Source organism: Medicago truncatula, chromosome 6, assembly GCF_003473485.1.
Source record: "Medicago truncatula cultivar Jemalong A17 chromosome 6, MtrunA17r5.0-ANR, whole genome shotgun sequence".
NCBI classification, from domain to species: domain Eukaryota; kingdom Viridiplantae; phylum Streptophyta; class Magnoliopsida; order Fabales; family Fabaceae; genus Medicago; species Medicago truncatula.
The window spans coordinates 18,591,275-18,618,778 of record NC_053047.1 but is presented as its reverse complement, the minus strand read 5'-3'; the positions used below and the strand labels follow the sequence as shown (position 1 = coordinate 18,618,778).

Sequence of the window (27,504 nt, the reverse complement as noted above, 5' to 3'; positions counted from 1 at the left end):
TAACACAGATACCAATAAAATCATTGAGAGTTTGCAGTTACCTCATCAAAACAAGTCTTCAAGTCAGATCAAATAAAAGAATGAAAATTATAATTGATGGGAACTTATGATTGTGGATTCGCCGCCAACAAAGGAAAGCTCACTGGACATCACTAAACAAAAGCTTCAGAAGTAGAGAAGCACGAGAATTGCTTTTTTGACATAAAAACTTCACAATGACACAAGTAAAATACTTAAATGCCCCCAGCGGTAGTTAACTACCGTTGAGGACCCGGCAGTAGTTAACTACCGCTAGTCCTAACGGTAGTTAACTACCGCTGAATTCTTTTCTTGAATTCACTTCACACTACACAACACTTCTTCTTCTCCATCTTCGTTGCTTTTCTTCACTACCCAAATAAAATTCTTACATGATGCTTGAAATCTTATAGCAATTTCTTGAAGCTAGGAGCTAGAGCAGATTAACAACCTCCAAAACAACTAGTGTAACACCCCGTTTTCCCAACTTAAAAATTTCATAAACATTTATCATAGTAAACAACATATAACGGGATATCACACTTCTTAAAATCTCAAAATAGATAAATCATAATTTATCCTTCAACATAAACTTGAACATAAAGCAGCAAAATTAAATTCAAATTCATAAATAGTCTTGACACGCAGGCCTCATAATAGTCATCTCATAAATTCAGTTAAGTAACATGAAAACATAGCATATACGTAAAGGAAAGAGAAATAACCACTAAAGATCTCCTCCCTTTACGTATCAGAGCAACTTAAGATTCAGTGAGGCAAGGCCACTCACGACAGCACAAACAGCAACCTACTCTGGATTACCTGCAAGTTACTCATACGAAGAGCAACATTTCCAAGCAGAAGGGGTGAGATTTCACAAAACAACAATATTAAGCATATAATTCAACAATTATATTTAACAACATAAAATATCTTATTAATTCAACATTGATAATAATATATCATAAATCACTTCATAATAATCTCAACTTAATCATTTTATCATCATCGACTCGACAAATGCAACTATGCAACTATGCAACTTAGACCTCTTATATGCATGTGGTACCAATACAGGGCATCAAGCCCCCATCGCTATTTGAGTATTAATATACTTCCAGGGCCTCAAGCCCCCATCGCTAATTTTGAGCTAATGCTCCAACGTGGTGAGTACAAAGCTTCAGGGCACCAAGCCCCCAACAATGAATGCTAATGCCTGGACTCGACCTCTTAAACAACTTAATTCGACAACCTCTTATATTAGTCCAATAATTTGGAACATCATCATCTTCAACATCTTAGACCGACTCATGCAGCTTAGTTAATAACAACAGCAACATAGGCAGTAAACAAACAACATGACATAATAATATCAATTTCAATTCATCAACATCTTAGGTATACAAATATTCTTCAAGTAATGCATAAACATTATATCACATCATAATCATCAACTACATATTTTATACAGCTTCACAAATTATAATTAACCTTATTATTAAGTCTTAATCCTACCCAAGGGTCCAACTCTCGACAACTCGTGCAACAAAAGTCGCAAAATCTAACAAGTCACTATGTTTCTAGGTCACTCGCGAAGCGAGAGCCTTTGCTAGCCGTGGCGGGTTCAGGTCAGAATGCCACAAGTTTAATTCCAGGTTTAATCTCATCCTACATTCTTTCCTAATCATTATTAGACATGTTAAGGCACTCAAAAGCATCTAAGGTTCAACTCAAAAGTCAAAAATATGAAATCTTGCATGCTCTCTGGTCTAGGTCGCTAGGCGAGTTCATCTGTTCGCTATGGCGAGCTGCGACGTGCAACTCGCGAGGCGAGGGGAAATGGTTCGCGTGGCAAGCGATGAACTTCATCACTCGCGAGGCGAGGATCATCGTTCGCGAGGGCGAGCGATGAATGTAGGCTCGGGCAGAAGTGCAGTTTTCACGAAAATTCATCTTTTCTCATGGTTTTAAGCCTAACATTGATTCCAGAATTCATCCTACACATTATCTAAGGTCTAGGAACAGTTTCTACATCAATCTAACAACTTTTCATTGTTTAATCATCAATTCACTCAATTTGACCTAATTTCTGATTCTTCTTAAACTCATCCTAATTCATGTTAAATGTAACCATTGATTCATAGACTTAATAAGATTGCAAAGTTAGTCTCACCGTTACCTTATAATTAGAAAATCGCAGCACTCCTTGGTGGTTCTCCCTTCTCTTGGCTTTTTCTCCCTTTTTCCAAAACTAATCGTACGTACGTTATGTTTTTCTAAAACTAGGTTTCCCTATTTATACCTCCTTCAATTATCTTATCTTATTTCTCTTTCTCCCCCAAAACTCTTTAAAATATCAAAACAGCCCTGAAACTCAATATTTATTTTATTTTCAAATCTTATTTTATTAAACAATAAAATAAGTCACAACTCCTCATAAAAATCATAAAAACCACCTCAATCATATAAATCGCATAAATCACAGATATATTATATAAATATAATATAAACTCATCTAAAATAACTCTAGACTCAATTAAATAATTCAAAACGGGCGTTACAACTAGATTACTCATGAATTTCTCAATTTCTCAAAAATGTTTTTCATCTTTGTTGATTTGTTGAAAAACAATCATAAATTAATTACTCAAAAACTTATGTTATTTACTTATCAAAACTTGGAGGATATGAATTGCTGCAACATACAAATGAAAAGAGGAACTCAAAACAAAATTCCAATGTTTATGTTATTTATGGATATGAAGAAAAAAAAACAAAAGCTTGGCCATGGAGAAAGAGGCAATTCTTCAATAGATTGATGAGGAATTTTTTTTTTGGTGAAGCTGTATAATTGGTGAAACAAGAGTATTGTAGTGAAAGTATGATGTATAATTGCTGCCAGCAGTAGGTAGTGTGAATTGAAGAAAAGTAACAAAGATGGAGAAGAAGAAGTGCTGTGTAGTGTGAATTGAAGAAAATATTTCAGCGGCAGTTAACTCCCGCTGACACCAGCGGCAGTTAACTGTTGCCGGTATTTCCAACGGTAGTTAACCACCGTTGGAGGTTATTAGGTATTTTACTTGTGTCAATGTGAACTTATCAATGTCAAAAAAGAAATTTTCGAGAAGTATTGATATGTCTAACTGAGCGAGCATCTAATAATCGAAAGGTTCGTAGATCTTTGCCCAAGAAACCATGCAAACTTTTCTTTGTAGTGAAGCAAGCTCAATGCATTTCATTTATAATAATAGATTCAATACAAGATGGGATACTAAAATAAGTAGCGGGACTAGGTAGAAATGTTGCCTCTCCTGCAAGCGCAAGAGTTGCTGCATTTGCTTGTTGCCTAGAAAACTCCACCCTAGAGTTTGTAAGGAAAACGGTAAAGAGAGATTTGCAAGAGGCGAAAATATGACCAAACTCAGAGACATCTTCTCTACGAGAATGGAAAGCATCACGGGTAATTTTAGAATCAATTTCAAAATCGACATTGTCAAAGGACATGTCGCTAAGCCATTGGAGTGCTTCAAAGAAGCCCAACGCTACGCCAACCTCAACTGAAAAAACACTAGGAAAATTTACCATCCGTGCTGTAACGCCCTATTTTAATATTTATTTATTTTATTGAGTTTAGAGTCTATTGTTATGACTTATGTGATTTATATGATTTTTGTGATGTGTTGTTGATTTATTAAGTGGCTTATTTTCTTATTTAATAGAATAAGATTTGAAAATAAAATAAAATTAAGTTGTGGGGTTGTTTTGGAAATTAGAAGAGTTTAGTGGAATAAGTGGAAATATTATGTTATTTGGTGTAGAAATATATATGTTATTTGGTGTGGAAATATTACGTTATTTGGTGTATAAATATTACGTTATTTGGTGTGGAAATATTATGTTATTTGGTGTAGAAATATATATGATATTTGATATAGAAATATATTTGTTATTTGGTGTAGAAATACATATGTTATAGAAATATATTTGTTATAGAGATATATTTGTTATTTGTTATAGAAATATTATATATATATATATATATATATATATATATATATATATATAGAATTATGAGACTTGAAGGGCAGATTTGGAAATAAGAGAAAATAAGTAGGTTAAGGATTTATATAAAAGGGGAGAGTTAGAATTAGAAAACAAGGATTACGTGAAACCTGTTTTTGGAGAAAAAGGGGGAAAACCAAGAGAAGAGAGAAGTCAGAGAAGAGAAGAAGCTTGTGAGAAGAGGAACAATCTTGTAGAGTCCGATCAGCTAATTTAAGATGAGGGTGTGACTAACTTTCTCTAATTCTAAGTTGTATAATTCTGAAATTGAGTTTAGCATGTTGTAGGTTGTAGTTATGAGAATTTGGGAATTAGGTTTTGAAGTTGTAATTGGTTGTTAATAGAGTAGAAAATCCGTTAAATTTGTGTAGAAGTGATGTTCAAATCATAGGTTATTTTTAATGAAATATTTTATATGGTTTTGAATGCTTTAACATGTATAGAAATGGTTAGACAAGTTTTTGGATCAAATTTGGGCATAGGGAAGTTAAAATTGGGATTTTGGGGTGAAAAGTGGGTTTTTCCCGAGTTGCTCTCTGACATCACGTCCTGTTTTATGTTCTTGCGTCTTTTTCACACGTTTCTGTTTTGAATTGGCCTTTGGTGTAAACATGAAAATTGTAGATAATTGAGTTAGCTTTCCAGTGGTATTGGTTTGACGTGAAAATGATTTTTGGTTCTTGAGATATGATGAAAATACTCCAAGGAGGTCTTAGTGAAATCTTATGAAAATTCAGCATAATCGTTTCTAAGTTAATCCAAAACTTAAGGAATAATTCCAAACCTCAAAACTAGAAGTACTATGAGTTCAACTAGGGTGTTTAAGGGTATTTAACCTATGTTGTGATGGATCTAATTTGGTTTGACGTGAATATCTTTGTAGGATCATTTGAAATACATATATTATGTGAATGTTGTTGTTGAATAATTTGAGTTACATATATTTATGTGGAAAAGGTATGATATAGAAAATAATGTTGTTATACCATTTAAGTTGTTATTATTAATGATGCTATGTTGTGAAATTGTTGTATGTTGTTGTCTCTACTGTATTGATTATTAAATCATTAAGTTGCATATGTTGGTCATGTTTTAAAGTTGTAAGTTGTTGTCAATGTAGTTAAAGTTTTAAGTTGTTGTCGATGTCGTTGAAGTTGTTGGTTGTCGTTGCATTAGTTGTTGAGTCGATGCATACTCATTCACGTTGAGTGTAACGCCCTCTTTAATTATTTGATTATTTTAATGAGTTTAGAATATACTTATTTGATTTGTGTGATTTATACGATTTATTTTGACGAGTGATATTTTGTTATGTTATATGTTGGTATTATTAGTATAATATGTATGCTATTTGGTTCAGAAATATATATATTATTTGGTGTAGAAATATATATATTATAGAAATATATTTGTTATAGAGATATATTTGTTATATGTTATAGAGATATATTTGTTATTTGTTATAAAAATATTATATATATATATATATATATATATATATATATATATATATATATTAGAATAGAATATTGAGACTGGTAGGACAAATTTGGAAATAAGAGAAAATAAGTAGGTTAAGGATTTATATAAGTGACAATATAAGTGAATCTCATTTGCATGGAGAAGATGGATTCACCATCCTCCATACGAAAAAGCTGATATTGTTGCACAAGGGTATTAATTTTTTATTGTAACATCATTGGTTCCTTCATGAAGGGTTTCCAATGCATCCCACATAGCTTTAGCGGTCTTACAATGAGAGATGGAATGATACTGATTAGTTCCAAGAGAGGAAATAAGAATATTTCGTGCCTTCAAATCATATTGGACCTCCTTTTTGTCATCATCTCTCCAAACGACTTTTGGTTTTTCGTGTGCTACACCGTTGGGCTCCTTATTTTCCATATGGGTCAACTTTTCTGGTAGTTAGCCGGTTAGAAGAGACCAAGTTCTATGATACCATTTATTGGTCTATATGGCCAATAAGATTATAAACACGTCTGAACAATCAAAACAATAAGTAAAAAGATATAAAACTATGTGGTTCAATAAGATTAAATGTAGAATAATCAAAACAATAAGTAAAAAGATATAAAACTATGTGGTTCAATAAGATTAAATGTAGAATTGAGTGATTCACAATACAAATCTTATTACAAAGGCAAATCTTTGTAAGAGCCTCCCTCAAGACCATTGGGGGGGGGGGGGGGGGGGTGTTGAATTTAAATTGACTATTGGAAAACACTGAACAATCAAAACAATAAGTAAAAAGATATAAAACTATGTGGTTCAATAAGATTAAATGTAGAATTGAGTGATTCACAATACAAATCTTTGTAAGAGCCTCCCTCAAGACCATTTAATTGTTATAGTGTCATCTTGCCAGGAATTGTCGAAGGAAAGGTCAGCCTGCTCCAAAAGCAAAACTTACTGAGGACCAATTTATTGCTATGATTTCTGAAATCATTGTTGTTGGTGGATCCGAGGGATGGTGGGTAGACACTAGCGCAACTCGTCATGTCTGCTATGATAGATCTATGTTCAAAACTGATTTTGTGGCTGAAAATCAGAAAGTCTGATTAGGAGATTCCCACACCACAATTGTTGCTGGAACAGGAGATGTGGAATTAAAGTTTACCTCTGGAAAGACCATGGTTTTTAAAAATGTTATGCATACTCCAGAGATGAGAAAGAACTTAGTTTCTGTCTATATATTGTTGTGTGTTTCCCTTCAAAATCAAATAAAGAAGTTTTTGTTACGTTCAACAATTTTATTGTTTTTGCCATTCTATATCTATGTATATTTATGTATTAGAAATTCAAGTCTATATGAAAAACGTGCTGCACTAAGGGAAATTTTGAATTGGAGAAATTTGATGATCTGTGAATTTAGCCTTTTCAAAATTAAAAGTTGCCTTGCAAATTAATGATATTTAGAAAGTCCTGAAGATTTTTTTTTAATCTTGAGTTGCACACCTTCTTTGTTAGCTTGTTTAGTTTTAATCTTGAGTTTCTATGATTACATGCTTCTGAACTATTTGCTTCTGAATTAAAATTTTGCCTTTGAACTATTTGCTTCTGAACTAGTTATGCGCTACTGATCTAATTTTATGCTTCTGAACAAGTTTTAATTTTTTTTTTTATGTCTTCTGTAGAATTTTCTCACTATTTTTTCTCATCTTTTTCTTTTTGTCTTTATATTTTAACATTTTGTTGATGAAAAAAAGGGGAGTAGATGTATAGTATTTTTTAGGCTCTGAGCCCAATTAATTTAATTGTAATCAAGTTAAATTAATAGGACACTCTTCTTATCTCTTAGTCTATTTAATGTGACATCAATTATGAGTGTTATTTCGTTTTTAATGATGAATTTAATTAGCGTGGATAGAACTCACGGGGAGCTTACAAACCTCATCTTAAAGTACTATTGGACTTAGGGGGAGTTTACAAACCTCATACCTTAAAGTCAACTTGTTAATTAGATTAACAACAATTGAACCTTTTTAAATACTAACTGTTTGTGATCATCAAAAAGGGGGAGATTGTTGGAACAAAATGTGTTTAACGTTACCCTTTAAGAGTTTTGATGATAACAAGGTATTAAAAATTGTCAACTGGATATGCTAATATTTGTTCAAGTGTGCAGAACCATATACAAGGTTAAGTATATTTTACAGGTTCTGGAAGAACAAATTAAGAGCTATGGAATCAACAAAAAGAAAGCTTGAAGAATCTGAAGAATAGTGATTCTGAAGTCAAGTGCTCTTGAAGTGATGACATCATCAGAAGCAAGTTCATCAGAACCACTTCATCAGAAGCTACATCACCAGAAGCAACTTCTCATCTGGAGCTGAAGATCATCAGAAGATGAAAGAGTTAAAGTTTCAAAGGTTGTTCAGAGGATTTAATCATGTCTAGCATTGCAGAAGACCAGAAGACTGAAGCAACAACTATTTTGAAAGAATTTGAAGGCATTAGATGCTTGTTCTTTTGAGAGCGTTGAAAAAGGACAATTTTATTGTATGAAGTGTACAACCACTATCCCCACTACTCTGTTTTGTGTCTGCAATAAGACAAGAATAACAGCTATGCCTGCAATGATGTTCCTCCAGACTTGGAATGGATTTGAAATTGATCATTCATAGGACAATAAACAAATCAGGCAAAAGATCATTGGTGATTGATCAAGCTCAAACGACTCTATTTTGATGTGCTGACAATTCACAACGTCTCTCCCACACCTCTATATAAAGGAGTGAAGACATAGAGAATGGCAAGGAGTCTACAACAATTTGAAAGCGCCAAAATTCTGCTGAAATTGTTCTACCTTGAAAGTTCACTTAGAATTTCTTATCAAAGTTCATATCTTAGAAATTCTAGAATCTTAAGAGTCAGCATCTGATTTGTATTGTGAACACCATTTTAAGATAAATAAGTGGAATATGTTTATGCAAATAACTTGATAAGTACTCGAACATATACGACTGATGCACACAAAATGATAATACTCAGTTAAAATGTACATAGTCATCTATATATATCAAAGAAGAACTTGTTGTATCCTGTGAGAGATATATATTATTTTGACCATATGTTATACTTAGTTAAAGTTGTAAATGTGGGTTGATACTAGTTCTTGAAATTAGCCTTATTTGTAGTTCTTCTCTATCAACATTTACATTTATGTTTGCTTTGACCATTTGTGAATTACTTCCTAATTACAAGGAACCACCAACCCTGCTCACAATAAGAAACTCACAGTCCTTTATTTTTCACAGTAGAAAAAGCACACTTGTTAGAGAGAACTCACCTCTACACAAACAAATTAATTTTCTATTTTTTAGAAAATAAAGTTTAGATTTCTTGGGTGCATCTCATGTGTTTATTAGATTCAAGTTGTTTTGTCACCTCTTATATGATTCGAAGAATTTGCTGTATCCTGGGATGATATACGCTTCTGAGACAGATAAATCGTTAAAGTTATTAATTTGTTTGTGTGGTGGTTGCTTTTGAATCAAATTTCGACTAATGATAATCTATTTCGAAGAAGTGTTGTTCCTCTTGATGATATAAATCACTTATTTGTCCAATGTGATATCTTTGGTAGATTATGGAACTTGGTGGCCTCTTGGAAGAGATACGAATATGTGGAGCATGGCTTTTTTTAGGAGCATCGAGATCATTTTTGTGCTTTAGGTGGTTTCTCTAAAAGAGATCAACTTAGGATGTCTATTTTATGGGCATCTACAGTTTGGTATATTTGGAAAGAATGTAATGGTCGAATTTTAGAGCAAAAGGTGGATTGTACGCAAACTTTACATGAAAGAATCAAACTTCAAACTTATTGGTGGTTGAAATCAAAACTCGCTACTTTTTATTTTGATTATCAGGTTTGGAGGTTGAAACATCGTCATTGTTTGATGTATGTAATTTAGCTTTTGTTTTGGCGCTTGGCGCTTAATTATGTTGTCTGAAAAGATTATGGTTTCTTTTAATTCCATTTTGCCTTGTTAAAAAAAATGCATTTGATAAGTTAACATTTCATACCGCTTTAAAAAGGCATTGGATAAGTTAAAAAAAATGAATTAGATTAATGTTGGCAATGCAAACATAAGATATATTTTTCTAATTTGAAAGTAGATATAGGTCGGATATTTATTAAATCATTACATGAAGAAAGGAACCAAACAACAACACACACATCTTACATTAATTTGTTGAAATGAAACATTAGAATTGAAATAACAATACAACAAAGACATGATCGTCTAAAAAAAACACAGGATTATAACATGAACGACATATATTGAACAACAATAGCATGAGTTTCGGCATATATTGAACCATATTAAGACCATATACGCACAACTAGAAAAAAACTATATTAATGAAGAAGATCTAGAAAGAATAAGATATGAAATTTGTTTCTCTAATTAATCACAATTTAGTGAGATTTAGAGAGATATTTCATATTTTTTCTGTCACTAATCTTTGTCACTATTTCATTTGTTCTAGAAGTGATGCATGATAGTATTATATTATGCCACGAAGAGTGGGCCAATCAGCATCGATTCGTTTGATACCACCAATAAATTGACCGAAAAGATTAACACGTGCACAATGTTCTCCTTTGAAAATGAAAATTTCATTCCCACCATGAGCACAAAAAGCTGCATCAATACCCTCTTCAAAGACTGTATCGACAAATGTCGGATAATGATAAGTAATGTTTTCAACCTCGTAAACATGATTGTACTTAAAGTCTAAAATACCGCACATATTTCCTTTGAATAAAACAGCATCTTTCGAACCGGGGAACCTCAATGCCGCATCTATTCCATTTGCAAACGGTGTTGTCACGAGAGAAGGAAACATCTCAACAATTTCAATAGGACCTATAACTATTCTGGCAGCTGCAGGACCAGAACGTGGAGCATAATCTGTTTTTACACATTGACTTTTAGAGAAAAAGTATGCAACATTGCCTTCGGTTTCAAATGAAGAATCTATTCCCCTTTTAAATATCGTTTTGGAAAACATTGGAAATCCTGCATCAATTTCAACCGGACCACTGATAAGATCTTTCCTTAAAGTATAATAATCTAAAATCACATACCTTTCTTTCACGAAAAGGTAACATTCATTAGGCTTGGATGAACGGAATGCAGCACCTATGAGACTAGCTGGCATTTTTCTTGAATGATTGTTTTTTATTTCTGTATTCTATTTAACAAAAAGGATATGAGATGTTTTTCTTTCAGTTTGTAAAGGTCTATGCTAGCTTATATAGATGCTACGGTAATGTGAACACAAAATGTCAAATTTGAAATTGAAGTCCAAAACACGTAATTTAGACACTTAACCTCTGTAGACCCGCAATGAATATGGGAAATATTGAACATGTTTGCATGTTTCCAACTAACAAAGACAGGTTTAATGTATTTAAACAATTATTAAGTCACCGGTGTAATTATTAGTTAAATACAACTTTCTCAATATATAGTTGATACATGACCAAGAAAATTAATAAAGTCTTCTCTTGTATTTGGACTACTTTACTTGGCTATTCAAATTATGAAATCCATGTTTTTGTAACACCCCGTTTTCCCAACATAAAAATTTCATAAAAATAATTAGAGTATTCACATAAAACGAAATGTCACATTCTTTTCTTAAAATCATAAACTGAATAAATAACTATTTATCCTTTAAAATTCAAAAACAAAATCTTTAATACTTCGCAGCGGAACTTATTCAATAACTAAACAGTCTTTGGCACGAAGTTCTCTTCATAAATGTCTCATAAAAATCTAATCTAAAAACATAGTCATAAATCTTCAAAAACAATACGTAAGGAATAGAAAAGCAATAACAAAAGATCCCATCCCGTTACTTATCAGAGCACCTAAGACACACGAGAGAGAAAGATCACACGACATCAACTATTCTTGGTTACCTACAAGTTACTCATACGAAGAGCAACATTTCCAAGCAGAAAGGGTGAGATTTCACAAAACAATAATATCAAGCATATAATTCATTAATTATATTTAACAACATAAATAACTTCATCTATTAGTAATAATAATTCTTCATGTAATAATTCTTAATAGTTCAACCAACTTCTAATCATCATTTCATAATAACATAGCAACACAACTTAATCATCAGTTAATAATAATAATCATATACAACATGACATAATCATCACTTAATGATAATAATCATATAAACAAACAACATATTCATCTTAATCATAATCATGTAAACAAACAACATATTCATCATCTTATATTGATATAACAACAACATAAACAGCAACGATTAATAAATATTAATACTTCACTTAGTTCTTTATTAACAACTCATTGACAAATGATAACTCAACGACAACGACAACGTAATTTCTACAACTTATCAACTCGACAACTTGACAACTTGACTATGCAACTTAATCTTCTAATCATGCATGTGGTACCAATCTTTGAGCGTAAATAGGCTCCCAGGGCATCAACCCCTCAACTTTATTTGAGCGTAAAAAGGCTCCCAGGGCATCAAGCCCTCAACTTAATTGAGCAAAGGCTCCAGGGCATCAAGTCCCCAACAATGAAATGTTAGTGCATGGACTCGACCTCTTAATATCTTAAATCGACAACCTCTTATATAATCCAATAATTTGGAACTTCATCATCTTAATCAACTTAGACCGACTCATGCAGCTTAGTTAAATAACAACAGCAACACAACAGTATACAAAAACAGCATGACATAATAATATCAAATGCAAGTCAACAACGTCTCAATTATTCACATATAATTCAAGTAATGCATATACAATTATATCACAATATAACAACATCAAATAATAATCAACATATTGAAACATCATATATACATATAACACTTCATCAATCATGGACAATATCGTATTCACAACATATACATTCATATACTAATTCATCAATCATATTCAATTATTCACTGTGACCTACCTGCAGTAATTTGACTATAACTCAAATTCTATAAATCCTTTTGAAGTCAAACCAATGGCATTAGAAAGCTAACATTTATCCCTACAACTTTCGTGGGTACATCTAAGACCAGTTATGTACCAATCAATACCGATTTTCATTTCAAATTCGGACAAAGTTGTGCTGAAATTCATAAAAATTCACTGTGACCTACGTGCAGTGATTTGACCATAACTCATAAACGGAAAATCATTTTCAAGTCAAACTGACGCCACAAGAAAGCTAACACAATTATCTACAACTTTCATGTTTAAACCAAAGGCTAATTCAAAACAGAAACGTATGAAAAAGACGCAATAACATGAAACAGGACATGCTGTCAGAGAGCAATTCTGGAAAAACACACTTTTCACCCCAAAATCCCAATTTTAACTTCCCTATGCCCAAATTTGATCGCAAAGTTTGTCTAAACATTTATATACATCAAAAGAGACTCAAAACCATATAAAACTTGACCCAAAACATTATTTTAGAAAAAAATCATCAAATAATCACTTTTAACCCTAATTCCCAAATTCTCAAAAACTAAAACCTACAACATGTTAAATCCAATTTTCAGTATCAATGACTTAAGATTATTTAATGTTAGTCCCACCCTTACCTTATAACTCAAAATCGCCGCTTTCTAGGTCTTTCTCCCTTCTCTTGGCTTTTTCTCCCTTTTCTCCAAAATTGATCGTACGTTATGTTTTTTTCTAAACTAGGTTTCTCCTATTTATCACCCTTTATTCTATTTTATCTTATTTGTCTTTCTCCCCAAAACTCTCTCAAATCTCATAACAACCCTTAAACTCAATATTATTTTATTTTCAAATCTTATTCTATTAAATAATATAATAAGCTACCTAATAAATCATATAATATATTCTAAACTCTTCTTAATAAATTCTAGACTCAATTAAACAATTAAATAAAACAAATAATTCAAAGAGGGCGTTACATTTTTTATTAAGAATCATGAAATTGGAGTCTAGTGGGATCATCAATATTTAGCTGTACTTGCATAAAAAGTACAATAAGGATTCTAGGGTTAAGAATCGTCTATTAAGGTTTATACTGAATATTCGATACTTGGGAGTGCTCCCAAGGGTGGTATTTATAGCCTTCTATGGGCTTGGGTTTTGGTTGCTTAGTCTCCAAGTAATAGGGGTATTTAGGCCTTTTGGGCGATTTCTAGAAGGTTCTAGAGGTTTAGAAAGGCGGCTTCTGCGCCTTGGGCTTTTGGGCTCCCTTCAAGGACGCTAAGCCCTTTTTGAGGGTCTAAGAAGCCCTTTTAAAGGTCTTTTAGGTCCCTAGAATATTATGACGGTCCATAGCCCCCAAGCACAAGTCTTGGCACAAGACGTGGTGCTTTTTAAGCTGAAGAGATCATTTCGTTTTCATGGACGGGCATAAAATGTCATCTCATCATCCGACAGTTCACATCATGAGATTTTTATTATTCTTGTATCGCGCGTTAATCTTCCAAGATAAGTTACACGTGCCTTTGACCGACTAAATCAGCGCGTCTTCCCAGGTCACCAAGTGCAGAGCCTTTAATAAGGTTGATGGCAATCTCTCGGATTTTTTCGACCGGGCGCCAAGTACAGAGCCTCTAATAAGGTTGGTGGCGAACTTTCGGATTTTTTTTCAACCGGGCGCCAAGTACAGAGCCTTTAATAAGGTTGGTGGCGAACTCTCGGATTTTTTCAACCGGGCGCCAAGTACAGAGCCTTTAATAAGGTTGGTGGCGATCTCTCGGATTTTTTCGACCGGGCGCCAAGTACAGAGCCTTTAATAAGGTTGGTGGCGAACTCTCGGATTTTTTTTGAACCGGGCGCCAAGTACAGAGCCTTTAATAAGGTAGGTGGCGAACTCTCGGATTTTTTCCACCGGGCGCCAAGTACAGAGCCTTTAATAAGGTTGGTGGCGAACACTCGGATTTTTTCAATCGGGCGCCAAGTACAGAGCCTTTAATAAGGTTGGTGGCGAACTCTCGGATTTTTTCAACCGGGCGCCAAGTACAGAGCCTTTAATAAGGTTGGTGGCGAACTCTCGGATTTTTTTTTAATTGGGCGCCAAGTACAGAGCCTTTAATAAGATTGGTGGCGAACTCTCGGATTTTTTCAACAGGGCGCCATGTACAAAGCCTTTAATAAGGTTGGTGGCGAACTCTCGGATTTTTTCGACCGGGCGCCAAGTACACAACCAATTTCACCCCATGTAACAACCGGCTGCAGGGCTACTTTTGCCTGAAAATGATGATTTTCAAAGTGCAACCGGTTGCGCTTCTGAGACAGATAAATCGTTAAAGTTATTAATTTGTTTGTGCGGCGGTTGCTTTTGAATCACATTTCGACTAATGATAATCTATTTTGAAGAAGTGTTTTTCCTCTTGATGACATAAATCACTTATTTGTCCAATGTGATATCTTTGGTAGATTATGAAACTTGGTGGCCTCTTGGATAAGATACGAATATGTGGAACATGGCTTTTTTTAGGAGCATCGATATCATTTTTGTGCTGTAGGTGGTTTCTCTAAAAGAGATCAACTTAGGATGTCTATTTTATGGGCATCTATGTAACACCCCGTTTTCCCAATATGAAAATTTCTTAAAACATTTATCAGAGTATGAATCATAAACAACGGGATATCACATAAACGTAATCCAAAACAGTTAAATAATGATTTAACCAAATATCTTAAACATCGCAGCGGAAATTATGTCATAATCATAAAACGTTTTGGCACGCAGGCCTCATCATAAAACTTAAAAGAAATTAGTTCATAATCATAAACAGCATAAAAGTCACGTAATAGAATGAAGCATGCATAATCATAAAACCCCATCCCGTTACGTATCAGAGCGACCTAGACGACACAGTGAAGGCAAGGCCACTCACGACGGAAACAACACACTAAGCTCGATCACCTGCACGTTACCCACGGTCGAGGTAACATTCAAACAGAAGGGGTGAGATTTCATAACAGAATAACATTTATCAATGCAATTAAGAATCATAAGTTAACATCCTAATCAGTCTTGATCATAATCAATTTAAACCATAATCATCATTGTGTATTTAACAAGCATTTATCACGTAATCACATAATTAAATCATCTTCAACAAATATAACGTTATCACGTAATCACATAATCAATCATCATCAACATAGCATAATAGACATGACAATGTGACAATGCTCCTAGACTCCGTATATGCATGTGGTACCAATCGTCATCATAAGTATAAATATACTTTAATCGTGCGGAGGACAAAGCTCCTAATAATCGTGCGGAGGACAAAGCTCCTAATAAAACGTGGTGAGGACTAAGCTCAATGATATGCTATGCATGGACTCTTAACAACAAAACATCGTAATCATGTGCATTCAATAACTTGAAGCGAAACGTCATCATTTTCATTATATTCATAAATAAACATTGCATACTCAGTTAAATAACAGCAGCAGCATAGTCAAGTCACATAACAGTAGGGAGATATCAATATATCAACAGCAAATCAATAGAATCATAATCATTTCATTATATCTCACATATTGTATAATACATTAATCATGCTCAATTAATATCAACATATCTTAATAGCTTTACAGATTGCATTAAACGTTATCATTAGGTTTCATTACCAATTAGGGGTTCACTCTTGATCAAAAGGTGCGACACAGATCGCACAACCACTCAACAACTACATTCTGGACTTGCTCGCGAGGCGAGAGTTCTCACTCGCCATGGCGAGTACCACTCAAATTCCCAACTAAAGTTGTTTTGTGTTCAATCCTGTCCTAAAATCATTCCTAATCTTCTATAGGTATGTTTAGGCACTTAAAGGCACTCAAGGTCCAACTAAAAAGTCGAAACTACAAAATATGACATGCACTCTGCCTAAGCTCGCGAGGCGAGGAAGGGTTGCTCGCCATGGCGGGTTGCACCAAACAACTCGCGAGGCGAAGGGAAAAGGCTCGCGTGGCGAGCGATGAACTTCATCCCTCGCGAGGCGAGGATCATAGCTCGCCGTGGCGAGCGATGAATGTCGCTACGGCCAGGCTTCCTAAAAACACAACAATCCGTCGATTCACATGGTTCTAAGCTTGGTTTTGATTCCAGAATTCATCCTAAACATATTCTAAGGTTAAAGGACGGTTCTTTCATCAATCTAAACAAGTTTTACCGTTTATTCTCAAATTTTAGGGTTTTGACCTAATTCCAAAACTTCTCTAAATCAATCCTAACTTTGTCAACTAATCATCAGAATTACAGAGATTAATGTTACTGAGTTATTAGTCCCACCCTTACCTGGTTATGAAGAAATCGCAGCCCTCTTTGGTCTCTTGCTCCTCTCTAAGCTTTTTCTCCCTTTTCCAAATGTTTTCACGTACAAAAGTGTTTTTTTTCTAAACCTAGGTCTATTCTTTTATATCTCCTCTTAAAATACTTATCTTATTTCACTTTCTCCCCCAGAACTATCCAAAATATCAAAACAGCCCTCAACTAAATATTTTATATTATTTTCAAATCTTTATTCTATTTATCAATAAAATAATTCTCATATCATAATCAAATCCTTCAAAACTCATAATTTATCACGTTATCAATCAAATCACTAAATTCACCACAAATCATCAAAACATATCAAAATCTTGCATATACTATATAATTATAATATAATGGCCTAAACTCGATTAAATAACGATTAAACGAAAGTGGGCGTTACAACTCTCCCCCATTTAAAAGATTTTCGTCCTCGAAAATTTACCTCATGCAAACAACTCTGGATAAGACTCCAGCATCTTACTCTCAAGCTCCCACGTCAAGCTTTCACCAGTCGCTCCCGTCCAAACGACTCTCACGAGAGGTATCTCCTTGCCTCTCAACGTCTTCACTTTACGATCATCAATCCTCAACGGTCAAGTTTCTACCGTAAGGTTGTCTCTAACTTGCACATCGTCACTTTGGATTACATGAGATGGATCCGGAACATACTTTCGAAGTTGCGACACATGGAAAACATTGTGCAAATTCGAAAGATGCGGCGGTAAACCCACTCGGTAAGCCACCGTTCCAACCCTTTCCAGTATCTGATATGGACCAATGAACTTCGGGGTCAACTTCTTTGACCTCAAAGCACGTCCTACACCAGTCATAGGAGTGACTCTCAAAAACACGTGGTCTCCTCCCTGAAATTCAAGATCTTTTCTACGCTTATCATGATAACTCTTTTGTCGACTCTGCGACGCCTTCATTTTCTCTCGGATCATCTGAACCTTCTCAGTAGTTTGCTGTACAATCTCTGGTCCTAAGACCACTCTTTCTCCTGATTCAAACCAGCACAACGGAGTTCTGCATCTCCGACCATACAAAGCCTCGAAAGGTGCCATTCCAATACTAGAATGATAGCTATTATTGTATGTGAACTCGATCAACGGAAGATGACTATCCCAAGTTCCTCCTTGCTCAAGAACACAAATTCTCAACAAATCCTCTAGCGACTGAATTGTCCTCTCCGACTGACTGTCTGTCTGCGGATGATACGCTGAACTCAATCTCAGTTTCGAACCCAAGGCCTCTTGCAAACTTTTCCAAAATCTAGAAGTAAATCTTGGATCTCTATCTGATACAATGCTCGAAGGAACACCATGCAACTTCACAATCTCCTTGATGTAAATCTCTGCCAACTGGGCAACAGGGAAACTAATATTGATAGGTAGAAAATGAGCTGACTTCGTCAATCTATCAACAATAACCCAGATTGCGTCGTTCCCTCTAGGAGTATTCGGCAAACTCGTCACAAAATCCATCGATATACTATCCCATTTCCATTCTGGCACATCTAAAGGTACCATCATCCCAGCGGGTTTCTGATGCTCAACTTTCGACTTCTGACAAACTAAACAGGAATACACAAACTGTGCCACATCTCGTTTCAAACCAGACCACCAGAAAATCTTCTTCAAATCATGATACATCTTCGTAGCTCCTGGGTGAATACTCAAACTACTTCTATGACTCTCTTCAAGGATCATCTTCTTAATCTCTTCATTGTCTGGAATACAAATTCTTCCTCGGAATCTCAACACATCTTGATCATCGATTTTAAAATCACTGTCTTCAGTCTGATCTCTAGCAACCAACAAGTCCACAAACTTTACATCAACTTTCTGTGCTTCTTTGATGCTTCTCAGAAAATCACTATCAATCTTCAGCATACCCAGTTTCACGCTCTGAGGTGACCATTCACAAACCAAACTCATATCTCGAAACTGTTCAAGTAATTCGAATTCTCTGACCATCATGGCGGACATATGCAATGTCTTCCTACTCAAGGCACCCGCAACAACATTAGCTTTACCTGGATGATAATTCAAACCAAAGTCATAATCTTTCAGCAACTCTAGCCATCTGCGCTGCCTCATATTCAATTCCTTCTGATCGAACAAATACTTCAAACTCTTGTGATCACTAAACACCTCAAACCTCGAACCATACAAGTAATGTCTCCATATCTTCAACACGAAGACTACGGCCGCCAACTTGAGATCATGCGTAGGATAATTCTTCTCATGAACTCTCAACTGTCTTGAAGCATAAGCTACCACTTTACCTTCTTGCATAAGCACACCTCCTAAACCCAACTTGGACGCATCACAATACACCACAAAAGGTTCATCTGACTTCGGAAAAATCAAAACTGGAGCAGTCGTCAAACGTTTCTTCAATTCACCGAAACTCCTCTCACAATGGACGTCCCACACAAAAGTTTTACCCTTACAAGTCAACTGTGTAAGCGGAAGAGCTAACTTGGAAAACCCTTCAATAAATCTTCTGTAGTAACCAGCCAAACCCAAAAAGCTTCTAATCTCTGTAACGGACTTAGGAGTATCCCATTGCGATACAGCTTCGACTTTAGACGGATCCACAGCAATACCATCACCAGAAATGACATGGCCTAGAAAACTCACTTCATTCAACCAAAATTCGCACTTAGACAATTTAGCATAAAGTTTCTTCTCTTTCAACACTTGTAAGACAATCTTCAGATGCTCTGCATGTTCTTCTTCAGTCTTGGAGTAAATCAAAATATCATCGATGAACACAACTACGAACCGATCCAAAAATGCATGGAAGATGCAATTCATATACTCCATAAACACTCCAGGTGCATTGGTCACACCGAAAGGCATAACTTTATATTCATAGTGACCATAACGCGTTCTGAAAGCTGTCTTCTGGATATCCTCATCCTTTACTTTAATCTGGTGATAACCTGATCTCAAATCAATCTTGCTGAAAACTCGTGCACCCACTAACTGATCCATCAAATCATCAATTCTCGGAAGTGGATACCTATTCTTGATAGTTACCTTGTTCAACTGCCGATAATCAATACACAACCGCATACTACCGTCCTTTTTCTTTACTAACAAAACCGGCGCTCCCCAAGGTGAAACACTTGGCCTAACAAACTTCTTTTCAAGCAAGTCCTCCAACTGTTTCTTCAACTCAGATAACTCGGAAGCAGACATACGATAAGGTGCCATCGAGACCGGCTTCGTTCCAGGAACAAGATCAATAGAAAACTCGACTTCTCTCTCTGGAGGCACATCAGGAATCTCATCTGGAAAAACTTCAGGAAATTCACACACCACCGGTAGCCTATCAATCACTGCTTGATTCTCAACAGATAAAGAAGCCATCAATGAAAACATCAATATACCATCGCGTTCCAGTTGTTTCAGCTGCTTAGTAGACAAAAACTCTGCACCACTTTCCTCTTCGACGGAAGAGAAATGTACTGACTTGCTAAAACAATTAATAAGAACGTGGTTGTACTCTAACCAGTTCATACCCAGAATCACATCCATGCCGCTCAAAGGTAGACAAACTAAATCCATTTCGAAATCACGACCAAACATAGACAAATGACATTTCAAACATACGAGAGAAGTAGTCACCGAACCCTTAGCTGGAGTTTCGACAACCATCTCTCCATTCATATCAGACAACTCAAGACCCAAAGCAGAAACACAATCGAAAGCAATAAAGCAATGCGTAGCACCAGTATCAATAATAGCAACTAAAGGAGTATTATTAATATAGCAAGTACCTCTGATCAAACGATCCTCGTTCTCTGTCTGAGTACCAGTCAAAGCAAAGACTCTACTAGTAGTCGGCGCCCTCTTAGGCTGAGTACACTGGGAACTAATGTGACCTTCTCCATTGCAATTAAAGCACACAATGTCTGTACGATTGCAATCAGCTACAACATGACCCTTCTTACCACACCGGACACACTTCTTGATTTCCTCAGGACAGGCGTTGCTCTTGTGGCGTTTCTCACCACAATTGAAGCACACAATCTCTGCAGCATCCTTCTTCTTAGGCCGGCTAACATCGACCATCTTCTGTTTCCCTTTATCAGCGGGAGCACTGTACGGCTTAGGACGACTCTGCTGTCCCTTGCCCTTCCTCTCATTCACTACTTTGTAGTGAGCCTTCGTATCCTCTTCATAGATCCTGCAGCTATTAACCAAATCCTGAAAAACTCTCAGCTGTTGGTATCCAATCGCCCTCTTGATGTCGGGCCTCAAACCGTTCTCGAACTTGATGCATCTCGAGAACTCAGCATTCTCAGCAGTGTAGTGCGGGTAGAACTTTGACAGCTCCACAAACTTGGCAGCATACTCTGTCACAGACATGTTTCCTTGCTTCAACTCAAGGAACTCGATCTCCTTCTTCCCGCGAACATCTTCCGGAAAGTATCTTCTCAGGAACTCCCTCCTGAAAACAGCCCAAGTCACAACAGCTCCCTCCTGCTCAAGGGTAGGCAGAATAGCAACCCACCAGTCATCAGCTTCATCAGCCAACTGATGAGTACCAAACCGCACTTTCTGATCCTCCGGGCACTGCATAACCCGGAAAATCCTCTCAATCTCCTTAAGCCACGTCTAGGCTCCATTAGGGTCATAACGTCCTTTGAAAGCCGGAGGGTTCTTCTTCATGAACGTCTCCAACATCCTAGCTTCAGCATTCGCGATAGCATTCACGTTAGGTTGTTGTCCCACAGCTTGGGCAACAGCTTGTAGAGCAGCAGCTAACGCAGCATCGTTTCTTCCAGCCATTTATGAGATTCTACAAAAGTAGCAACAACAACATAAGATAGTAATATAAATATTACTAAGACTCGACACGACTCTCTAATGGACCGGACGGACCGACCTGCTCTGATACCAATTGTAACACCCCGTTTTCCCAATATGAAAATTTCTTAAAACATTTATCAGAGTATGAATCATAAACAACGGGATATCACATAAACGTAATCCAAAACAGTTAAATAATGATTTAACCAAATATCTTAAACATCGCAGCGGAAATTATGTCATAATCATAAAACGTTTTGGCACGCAGGCCTCATCATAAAACTTAAAAGAAATTAGTTCATAATCATAAACAGCATAAAAGTCACGTAATAGAATGAAGCATGCATAATCATAAAACCCCATCCCGTTACGTATCAGAGCGACCTAGACGACACAGTGAAGGCAAGGCCACTCACGACGAAAACAGCACACTAAGCTCGATCACCTGCACGTTACCCACGGTCGAGGTAACATTCAAACAGAAGGGGTGAGATTTCATAACAGAATAACATTTATCAATGCAATTAAGAATCATAAGTTAACATCCTAATCAGTCTTGATCATAATCAATTTAAACCATAATCATCATTGTGTATTTAACAAGCATTTATCACGTAATCACATAATTAAATCATCTTCAACAAATATAACGTTATCACGTAATCACATAATCAATCATCATCAACATAGCATAATAGACATGACAATGTGACAATGCTCCTAGACTTCGTATATGCATGTGGTACCAATCGTCATCATAAGTATAAATATACTTTAATCGTGCGGAGGACAAAGCTCCTAATAAAACATGGTGAGGACTAAGCTCAATGATATGCTATGCATGGACTCTTAACAACAAAACATCGTAATCATGTGCATTCAATAACTTGAAGCGAAACGTCATCATTTTCATTATATTCATAAATAAACATTGCATACTCAGTTAAATAACTGCAGCAGCATAGTCAAGTCACATAACAGTAGGGAGATATCAATATATCAACAGCAAATCAATAGAATCATAATCATTTCATTATATCTCACATATTGTATAATACATTAATCATGCTCAATTAATATCAACATATCTTAATAGCTTTACAGATTGCATTAAACGTTATCATTAGGTTTCATTACCAATTAGGGGTTCACTCTTGATCAAAAGGTGCGACACAGATCGCACAACCACTCAACAGCTACATTCTGGACTTGCTCGCGAGGCGAGAGTTCTCACTCGCCATGGCGAGTACCACTCAAATTCCCAACTAAAGTTGTTTTGTGTTCAATCCTGTCCTAAAATCATTCCTAATCTTCTATAGGTATGTTTAGGCACTTAAAGGCACTCAAGGTCCAACTAAAAAGTCGAAACTACAAAATATGACATGCACTCTGCCTAAGCTCGCGAGGCGAGGAAAGGTTGCTCGCCATGGCGGGTTGCACCAAACAACTCGCGAGGCGAAGGGAAAAGGCTCGCGTGGCGAGCGATGAACTTCATCCCTCGCGAGGCGAGGATCATAGCTCGCCGTGGCGAGCGATGAATGTCGCTACGGCCAGGCTTCCTAAAAACACAACAATCCGTCGATTCACATGGTTCTAAGCTTGGTTTTGATTCCAGAATTCATCCTAAACATATTCTAAGGTTAAAGGACGGTTCTTTCATCAATCTAAACAAGTTTTACCGTTTATTCTCAAATTTTAGGGTTTTGACCTAATTCCAAAACTTCTCTAAATCAATCCTAACTTTGTCAACTAATCATCAGAATTACAGAGATTAATGCTACTGAGTTATTAGTCCCACCCTTACCTGGTTATGAAGAAATCGCAGCCCTCTTTGGTCTCTTGCTCCTCTCTAAGCTTTTTCTCCCTTTTACAAAAGTTTTCACGTACAAAAGTGTTTTTTTTTCTAAACCTAGGTCTATTCTTTTATATCTCCTCTTAAAATACTTATCTTATCTCACTTTCTCCCCCAGAACTATCTAAAATATCAAAACAGCCCTCAACTAAATATTTTATATTATTTTCAAATCTTTATTCTATTTATCAATAAAATAATTCTCATATCATAATCAAATCCTCCAAAACTCATAACTTATCACGTCATCAATCAAATCACTAAATTCACCACAAATCATCAAAACATATCAAAATCTTGCATATACTATATAATTATAATATAGTGGCCTAAACTCGATTAAATAACGATTAAACGAAAGTGAGCGTTACAATCTACATTTTGGTATATTTTGAAAGAACGTAATGGTTGAATTTTTGAGCAAAAGGTGGATTATACGCAAACTTTACATGAAAGAATCAAACTTCAAATTTATTGGTGGTTGAAATCAAAACTCGCTACTTTTTATTTTGATTATCAGGTTTGGAGGTTGAAACATCGTCATTGTTTGATGTATGTAATTTAGCTTTTGTTTTGGCGCTTGGCGCTTTATTATGTTGTCTGAAAAGAATATGGTTTCTTTTAATTCCATTTTGCCTTGTTAAAAAAAATGAATTGGATAAGTTAACATTTCATACCGCTTTAAAAAGGCATTGGATAAGTTAAAAAAAATGAATTAGATTAATGTTGGCAATGCAAACATAAGATATATTTTTCTAATTTGAAAGTAGATATAGGTCGGATATTTATTAAATCATTACATGAAGAAAGGAACCAAACAACAACACACACATCTTACATTAATTTGTTGAAATGAAACATTAGAATTGAAATAACAATACAACAAAGACATGATCGTCTAAAAAAAACACAGGATTATAACATGAACGACATATATTGAACAACAATAGCATGAGTTTCGGCATATATTGAACCATATTAAGACCATATACGCAAAACTAGAAAAAAAACTATATTAATGAAGAAGATCTAGAAAGAATAAGATATGAAATTTGTTTCTCTAATTAATCACAATTTAGTGAGATTTAGAGAGATATTTCATATTTTTTCTGTCACTAATCTTTGTCACTATTTCATTTGTTCTAGAAGTGATGCATGATAGTATTATATTATGCCACGAAGAGTGGGCCAATCATCATGGATTCGTTTGATACCACCAATAAATTCTCCGGCAAGATTAATACGTGCACAATGTTCTCCTTTGAAAATGAAAATTTCACTCCCACTATGAGAAGTAAAAGCTGCATCAATACCGTCTTTAAAGACTGTATTGAAAAATGCCGGATAATGATAGGTAATGTTTATAAGATTATAAACATCATTGGACTTATAGTCTAAAATACAGCACATATTTCCTTTGAATAAATAAACCTCGCTCGAACCGTTGTGCCTGATCAATGCCGCATCTATTCCATTTGCAAACGGTGTTGTCACGAGAGAAGGAAACATCTCAACAATTTCAATAGGACCTATAACTATTCTGGCAGCTGCAGGACCAGAACGTGGAGCATAATCTGTTTTGACACATTGACTTTTAGAGAAAAAGTATGCAACATTGCCATCGGTTTCAAATGAAGAATCTATTCCCCTTTTAAATATCGTTTTGGAAAACATTGGAAATCCTGCATCAATATCAACCGGACCACTGATAAGATCTTTCCTTAATGTATTATAATCTAAAATCACATACCTTTCTTTCACGAAAAGGTAACATTCATTAAGCTTGGATGAACGGAATGCAGCACCTATGAGACTAGCTGGCATTTTTCTTGAATGATTGTTTTTTATTTCTGTAATGTATTTAACAAAAAGGATATGAGATGTTTTTCTTTCAGTTTGTAAAGGTCTATGTTTATATAGAACTTACGGTAAATGTGAACACAAAATGTCAAATTTGAAATTGAAGTCCAAAACACGTAATTTAGACACTTAACCTCTGTAGACCCGCAATGAATATGGGAAATATTGAACATGTTTGCATGTTTCCAACTAACAAAGACAGGTTTAATGTATTTAAACAATTATTAAGTCACCGGTGTAATTATTAGTTAAATACAACTTTCTCAATATATAGTTGATACATGACCAAGAATATTAATTAAGTCTTCTCTTGTATTTGGACTACTTTACGTTGGCTATTCAAATTATGAAATCCATGAAGTTTTTTATTAAGGATCATGAAATTGGAGTCTAGTGGGAGCATCAATATTTAGCTGTACTTGCATAAAAAGTACAATAAGGATTCTAGGGTTAAGAATCGTCTATTAGGGTTTATACTGAATATTCGATACTTGGGAGTGCTCCCAAGGGTGGTATTTATAGCCTTCTATGGGCTTGGGTTTTGGTTGCTTAGTCTCCAAGTAATAGGGGTATTTAGGCCTTTTGGGCGATTTCTAGAAGGTTCTAGAGGTTTAGAAAGGCGGCTTCTGCGCCTTGGGCTTTTGGGCTCCCTTCAAGGAAGCTAAGCCCTTTTTGAGGGTCTAAGAAGCCCTTTTGGAGGTCTTTTAGGTCCCTAGAATATTATGACGGTCCATAGCCCCCAAGCACAAGTCTTGGCACAAGACGTGGTGCTTTTTAAGCTGAAGAGATCATTTCGTTTTCATGAGCGGGCATAAAATGTCATCTCATCATCCGACGGTTCACATCATGAGATTTTTATTATTCTTGTATCGCGGGTTAATCTTCCAAGATGAGTTACACGTGCCTTTGACCGACTAAATCAGCGCGTCTTCCCGGGTCACCAAGTGTAGAGCCTTTAATAAGGTTGGTGGCGAACTCTCGGATTTTTTTTGAACCGGGCGCCAAGTACAGAGCCTTTAATAAGGTTGGTGGCGAACTCTCGGATTTTATTTGTACCGGGCGCCTAGTACAGAGCCTTTAATAAGGTTGGTGGCGAACTCTCGGATTTTTTCAACCAGGCGCCAAGTACAGAGCCTTTAATAAGGTTGGTGGCGAACTCTCGGATTTTTTCAATCGGGCGCCAAGTACAGAGCCTTTAATAAGGTTGGTGGCGAACTCTCGGATTTTTTTTTAACCGGGCGCCAAGTACAGAGCCTTTAATAAGGTTGGTGGCGAACTCTCGGATTTTTTCAACCGGGCGCCAAGTACAGAGCCTTTAATAAGGTTGGTGGCAAACTCTCGGTAGTCTTCTCATTAAAAACCTGCCTTTAATAAGGATATAACTCCGCGTTTCATCCTTATGTTTTCCATGGCGGGACTATTGCTTCCATGCTTGTTTAATTATGGCGTGTTGATTGGCGAGTTCTCTCCTTTTATTCATCTAGCCCTTGGCGGGCTTGTTAATATCCCAACCTTGATTTATCTGAAATATAACAATTCTTCCAAATCTCCAAAGTAATCAGTATCATAAATAAACGAGTCCTTAATCATATGCAATCATATTCAATGGAAACTAACTACTCTTTGTCTTCTTTTACGGGATACCTAGAGTAGTTAAATAATTTTCCTAATAATTCTTTCGTTTAGTTATGTTGTTTACTACCTGTGTTTGCCTCTGAGTCTTCTCGACTTGTTTTGCAAAACATTGTTGAGTCTTTGTTTAAAAAAACATTTCAAAATTGCGTCTGAGTCTGTCTAAGTCAGTTTGAGTCAGTTTAGTCCCTAGGGGCATTTTAGTCTTTTCCTGTCAAAATTTCGACAGAGAGGTATTTTAAAATACCTCATTGTTGTAATTGGTTCGTTTTAGTCCTTTTGTTGGTTTTATTTTAGATTTCACTTTACTTTTTTTTTTTTTTCCAATTTTAATTCAATTTTATTTTTAATTGCATTCTGGTCCCTCAAGCAAGTTTCCAGAATTGCACTTTAGTCCAAAGCTTTT

General features: G+C 35.6%; 2 protein-coding genes across 2 annotated transcripts in view; both read right to left on the bottom strand.

The window, feature by feature from the left end:
- Positions 1–10,827, bottom strand: part of LOC120580811 (albumin-2) — a 45,601-nt gene extending 34,774 nt beyond the window's left edge. Inside the window, exon 1 of the mRNA XM_039834929.1 lies at positions 10,070–10,827. Within this exon, the coding sequence (XP_039690863.1) occupies positions 10,114–10,770 (657 nt within the window). The 5' untranslated portion in view covers positions 10,771–10,827 and the 3' untranslated portion in view covers positions 10,070–10,113. The remainder of the gene's footprint in view (positions 1–10,069) is intronic.
- A 13,529-nt stretch (positions 10,828–24,356) lies between these two features.
- LOC120580810 (albumin-2) lies at positions 24,357–25,508 on the bottom strand. The gene has a single exon (XM_039834928.1). The coding sequence runs from the start codon at positions 25,428–25,430 to the stop codon at positions 24,771–24,773; it is 660 nt and encodes a 219-aa protein (XP_039690862.1). The 5' UTR covers positions 25,431–25,508; the 3' UTR covers positions 24,357–24,770.
- Between the last annotated feature and the right edge of the window lie 1,996 nt (positions 25,509–27,504).